Raw genomic sequence first — 6,000 nt, forward strand, 5'->3', positions numbered from 1 at the left:
TGGTTAATTCACAGTTCTCCAGGAGGAGGCGCTGGCTCTGGATGCAAATCCCAGCCTCTCCCGGCCACAGATGTGATGTTTTGTCAAGTGAAGGTCTGTGAATCTTTTTATCTTAAATTTTCTCCTTGCAGGAGGCTGCCTGGTCAGTGACAGACGAGTGCATCCAGGTCCTGGGTGGTATGGGCTACATGAAGGTGAGGGAGCCTAGAGTCAGGAGGCAGGATGTGTGTTAGCAAGAGATTCAACAATGAAATTCATAGGAGTCCTGAACTCCACCAGTGCCTGTAATTCAGGCTGTCTCACTCGTGACACTTTTCTTTCGTGCCTCCAGGAAGCCGGCCTAGAGCGCGTGATGCGGGACCTGCGAATATTCCGCATTTTTGAAGGGACCAATGACATTCTGCGCTTGTTTGTGGCCCTGAATGGGTTCCAGGTGAGTGCAGAGACGGGGGCCTGGGCTGATTTGGTCTCCTCCTCTCTTCCTTCATCTTTTGTTCTCACCTCTTTCAATCCTTTCTGAGTCTCCCATTCATCTCCCTGTGCAGAACGCCGGGACCCAGCTCAAACAGTTGCAGAGTGCTTTCAGGAACCCACTAGGGAATGCCGGGCTCCTGGTGAGCGAGGCCAGCAAGCGAGTTAAGAGGTATGAGACACTTGGGATGCGCCACATCCTCCTGGGGTGTGGGGGTGCGGGACAAGACAGAAGGAGAGGAGTGTGAAGAAAAGAGACAAATAGAAAAAATATGAGAGGGGAACACTTTTCTTTCTTTAGTTAGGGTTTATCATGACTTTATTTACCACTTTGTTTTTGCTCTACACTAACTTGGGTGAATTTCTTATTTTCTTTTCCATGTTTTCTTTTGTTTGATTTCTATTGATAACCTTAAGAGTGGACTAACACGGCTACCACACCTCTTTACAAAAAAAAAAAAATCTGGACGTAGACAACAGGCAATTTCAGCAGTAAAAATACTCAAATAACTACACATTGTGTTGAGTAAAGCCTTTCAGGAAGAGAAGATTCATTGGTGGGGTGTCACATCGTGTGATGCCCTTTGGAGAGGGTGGGTTAGGGATACTCCTTGGGAAGATCTTGGTGACCTTGGAGGTGTGCAAAGTGACCCATTTCCTGTAAGGGCCATGAAAATTGGGTTTAAATTTAGCCTATTTTACTGGTAGCCAGTGAAGTTTTATGCAGCAGTGGTCACATCACTTACAACCTTCTGTCAGTCTTGCTATGGCCTTCTGAATTAATTGGAGCTGGTGCAAACCCTTTTGTAACACAAAAAATGGGGAAAGAACCGAACTCCACGAGTTATACAGTAGGAGAACCACAGTGGAGATGACCAGCAAACTGTAATGGAGAGGAAACTTGAAGAGGCATATTTTCAAAGCACTTAGCCTTCCAAAGTTCCATAGGTTTCTTTGAAAATATGCCTCTTGGTCATCTAAAACAGTGTTCTTTATTAAAATCATATAGGCATTAGGGTTCAGTTTTCTAGTCACTCAAACATTGGGACTGAACCCTAATATCTGTAAGATTATAGACCTACAAGTGTTTATTTTAATAAAGAACATTCTTTTAGATGACCAGGTATCTTCTCCATTATAGTTTGTTGGCAAACCCTATGTAGTCAGAAAATGTAGACTGGATTACAGAAACTCAGCCTTGATGTTATGGCGAGAACCAGTGTGGGCAAGACTTGATTCCTCCAAGTATGGAAGGAGACAGCGTAGTTGTTGTAGGTGATAGAAGCAGCACCTGAAGGTTGCTTGGAATTGGGGGATCAGCATAGGAAGCAGGAGTTGGGGAGGAACATTGGATTTAGCATGTGACATTTTCAGGAGTAGCACAAGGTGAGTTAAATTCATGGACAGTAGGTATTTCCAATCACCCTGGAGGACTCGGTCTGATTTTGTACCTGAAGCAGTGGAGGGTTAAGTGACTTGCCTAAGGTTCCAAGGAGCTGCAGTGGGTGAGATTTGAACCCTGGTGTCCCTGGGTCTGTCCGCTATTCTAACCATTAAGCGGCTCCTCCACTTTGAAAAGAGAAGACGTATAGAAGGGAGAGAGAAATAGAGTACGGGAAGGAGAACGTGTGTTAGGGGAAGGGGGTATAGGGGCTGGGTGGGAGGCGGATCCCAGAGTTCAGGGTAATACCCCTCACACTCTCCTCTCTCTCTGCAGGAAGGCTGGGCTTGGTACTGGCCTCACTTTGAAGGGGACAGTCCACCCGGAGCTGGAGAACAGTGGGGAGCTGGTGAGTATCGGTAACGGCACAGTGAGTCAGTGGTGTGCAGCCTCACTAATCTTCCCTCACCTCAATCTTCACACCTTGCTTCTGTATTCATAATTTGGGCTCATGGTGAAGGTGGGCACAATAGCAGCTTGATGGGGGTGGAAAGGGACGGAAGGCTGAGAGGAGTGCGGTTGTTTCATTCTGATGACCAAGGCTTTCTCCCTACAGACAGTGCAAGCTGTAGAACAGTTTGGAGGAGCCGTGGAGATGCTGCTGATAAAACATGGCAAGAAAATCATAGGTAATTCTCAACTGCTGCATGACCTCTAGTCTTTGTGATCTCTTCTCTTCCCTCTGGTGCATGCTGTGCTCTCCTCCTGCATAGGCTGGGCCCTGCACCTCTTCTCGCCTGGGCTCTGCCCTTTTTGACCTTCTCATGTTTTTGCCCTGCAGATGAGCAGTTCCTGCTAAAACGAGTGGCTGACTGTGCTATTGATCTCTATGCCATGATCGTTGTCCTGTCCAGGTACTCTCCTTGCTGGAATCTTTTTGGGTTGGTGTGGAGATGAGATGCCAATCTGGGATGGAGGCAGGGTTCTCATTTGTTGCTTCATAGGAGTAAGAACCAGCAGTGGGGACCTAAGTGAAGGGCAGGGACAGAAATAAGGACCCTACCTATACTCCCGAGTTACCATTTTTGGAGGATGTAAGACAGAAAAGAATATGGGAGGTTAGACTCTTAGAGGTCTCAACTGAACGTAAGGAAAAGTAACAGGCTAATGCAAACTCTTTCTTCCTCTCAGAGCTTCCCGTTCCCTGAGCCTGGGGCACCCCACAGCCCAGCATGAGAAGATGCTGTGTGATAGCTGGTGCGTTGAGGTAAGTACCTGACATGCAGTACAGCCTTCTCACATCAAGCACCCCCACACAAGCAGCACCATTGCAAGTTTCCTGCACCCTCTCCCCCTTCTGAGCTCCACCTAGGAATAGGCATAAGGTAGGCAACACAAGTATTCTTATTGGACTAATGCTATATTGGCTTCTACACCCCCCCCCCCCCCCCATAGGAGCCAGCTCTTTAGGTGCAACATTGAGCAAACTCCTGGGGTGAGTTTCATTGGGTTTAGTACCCCTAGGGGCATATTTTCAAAGCACTTAGCCTTCCAAAGTTCCATAGGCTTGCTGCCTCCAAATCATTTTTAAAAGCTGGCTGTGGCCCCTTCATTATAACCCCTGCTTAAGTAGCAGCAAGCAAATGTCCTTGAACTGCCCCTGCAACCTCCAGTATAATTTGGAGCCCAAGTCTGACCACTGAACACTACACACCTCCCTTCCCCTGCGGTTTTTATTAATAGTGTGGAACAGCAACAATGACAAAAACTAGAAGCACTTTCCAGACTAACCAATTTATTGAGGCAGGAACATTCCAAGACAAGAGTCCATCAGCTGTAGACTACTTCAACTCCACCTGCTTCTGTTTTTCCGCTGTAGGCTGCAGACCGCATCCAGGATAACCTGAAATTTCTCAGCACAGACTTCTCGAAACAAGTGTTCAAGAATCTGCGGGGGATCTCCCATGCGCTGGTCGAGAATGGTGGGGTGGTGACCCAGAACCCTCTGGGCTTCTGAGGCGCTAGCCCCAAGCTGTGATTTATCCTGTCTTGGTGTACTGAAAGTCTCTTCGAGCTGCATCACTCCCAAGGCAAGAACGTGGCTATAACCACCAGGGCTGGCTCGATGAAAGACTTATTCAAAACTCATAGAGGTCCTATCCCCTTCTCCCTTTCAGGGTGCACTGTTAATTTAAATACCTCTTACACCTGTGGCCTTAAAGACATTGCCATCCTTAAAGCACCCTTTTTCTTGATTTTTCACCCATTTGCCTCTAATGTACAGAAATATGAGGATGTATTTAGTTGGAATGAAAGTGGGCCTTTCTATCTGGGGTCTCAGCTCATAATAATCCCTTTGTAGTAGGTGTTGAAATGATTTCAAGTGTATGCCCATTTTGGTCCCAATCAGGGCCGCCGCGAGGGGGGGGACAGGGGGGACAAAAGTCCCCGCGACCGGGGGCCACCGCAGTCAGGCCCGCCTGCCCTCACTCCCGAACTAACTAACCTTAAACGCCTCCTTCCTTTCCTTTCACCACCTTCGTGGCAAGCAGCAGCAGGGCAGGCCACTCCTTCCTTCCGTGTCCCACCCTCGCCTGATGTAACGTCCGTGAGGGCGGAGCACGGAAGGAAGGTCTGCCCTGCTGCTGAAGGAGGCGATTAAGGTTAGTTCAGGGCCCGGTAGCAGGTGGAGGGGGGGCCCAGCGGCGACAACAATGACGTGGGGTGGGGGCGGCCTTGTCCCGGGCCCGGCTCTCGGCGGCCCTGGTCCCAATGTTGCTGTTTCACAGATCTAACACATTCTACTCGCTATTCCTATGATGTTTTACCCATCCCCTTCTACCTTTTCTTTTTGTTAGTACCGTTCCCCCTTGCAAGGCCTAATGGCAGGCGATTTTGGCAGTTTTTTTGTACTGTGATTGGCTGACAGTGTACTCCCTGATGCTGTGGAATGGCAGGGATCTGTTTAGCAACATCAGTCACCCTTTTTGTTCTCTGTATTAATAAAAGATTATATTCCGCTGAGGCCTCCTGTAATGCTCACTTCTGTCATGAAATAAATGAAAACAAACTGGATGATATAGGGCTGATCTGTAGTTAAAATGAACTGGGTAAATTTATCATGGAGCGCAGTCTGTTTAAAATTCAGTTCACTGAGGGACAACTATTTTTCTGACTGGTTAAATAGATAAGGGCCTAATATCTGTGCCATCTGCTTAAAGTACAACGAGGTCACACCACCTCCATTTGATATCACAATGTAAGTGTGTTCTCCATAGGTACATTATTATTATTCTGCTTTCCTTGGGATTGGTAGCATGAGCTGCTGCTGCTATTTGGGTTTCTGTCAGCTACTTCTGACTTAGCTTGGCCAGAGTTAGAAACAGGATACTTGGCTAGATGGACCATTTGTCTGACCTATTATGACTAGTCTTATGTTCACCGGGGGGGGGGGGGGGGGTCATTTGGCTGCAATCGGGGACACAGCTATTTTAAAAAAAAAATGATACGCACTGGGGTAACTACACCCTGTCACACCTCTTAAGTCTGCCTATACTTAAGTTACACCAGTTTTGTGAACACTGTGACTAAAATGGAACCAAGCTGCACCCATGGAAATTTCAAACACTGAGATTAGCCTCCCAGCTGCCCTTTTTACTACTGAGTCCTACGACAATAAGGACATCTGTAAACTCGGCGAGGGACTGGTTACACTAGAGACTGCAGGGTGTAGGGATGTGTGGCCTCCATGCTGCAGAAGGTAAAGTGACCAAAAGGTACTCCAAAGCTTGGTACTAAAATTAGGGGGAGGGGGGCATGTTTTTCTCTCTGGTTACTGGTTGTAGATGATGAAAAACATCAGCCGGGGTAAAAAGTGCTTACCCATGAGAGAATAGATAACAGTCTGCACACTTGACTACCATCCTCTGCTAGAACTGGGCTGGAGAATGTAAAGGAAAGCTCACACTCGTGCACCGTGGCAGAATATGGATCCGCTTACTTCCATACAAATGCAATTACCAGGAGAAGACAAAGTTGTGGGGAGGTTTTATGAGGAGTGATACTCAGCGAAGGAGGGGGAAAACAGAACAAACATGTTTGTGGTGGCAGTAGGCTGTTTCTGCATTTGTTTTAAGTGAAGGTATCCT

General features: G+C 47.5%; 1 protein-coding gene across 3 annotated transcripts in view; it reads left to right on the plus strand.

Moving 5' to 3' along the window:
- Positions 1-4,349, plus strand: part of ACADVL (acyl-CoA dehydrogenase very long chain) — an 80,537-nt gene extending 76,188 nt beyond the window's left edge. For all 3 annotated transcript variants that reach the window (XM_030187359.1, XM_030187357.1, XM_030187358.1), the window contains 8 exons: positions 132-194; positions 332-433; positions 546-643; positions 2,189-2,261; positions 2,469-2,541; positions 2,694-2,766; positions 3,044-3,119; positions 3,732-4,349. In XM_030187359.1, coding sequence (XP_030043219.1) covers positions 132-194; positions 332-433; positions 546-643; positions 2,189-2,261; positions 2,469-2,541; positions 2,694-2,766; positions 3,044-3,119; positions 3,732-3,869 — 696 coding nt within the window. In that variant the 3' untranslated portion in view covers positions 3,870-4,349. The remainder of the gene's footprint in view (positions 1-131; positions 195-331; positions 434-545; positions 644-2,188; positions 2,262-2,468; positions 2,542-2,693; positions 2,767-3,043; positions 3,120-3,731) is intronic.
- Positions 4,350-6,000: the final 1,651 nt, after the last annotated feature.

The sequence above is a fragment of the Microcaecilia unicolor genome, chromosome 14 (assembly GCF_901765095.1).
Source record: "Microcaecilia unicolor chromosome 14, aMicUni1.1, whole genome shotgun sequence".
In the NCBI taxonomy this organism is placed as follows: domain Eukaryota; kingdom Metazoa; phylum Chordata; class Amphibia; order Gymnophiona; family Siphonopidae; genus Microcaecilia; species Microcaecilia unicolor.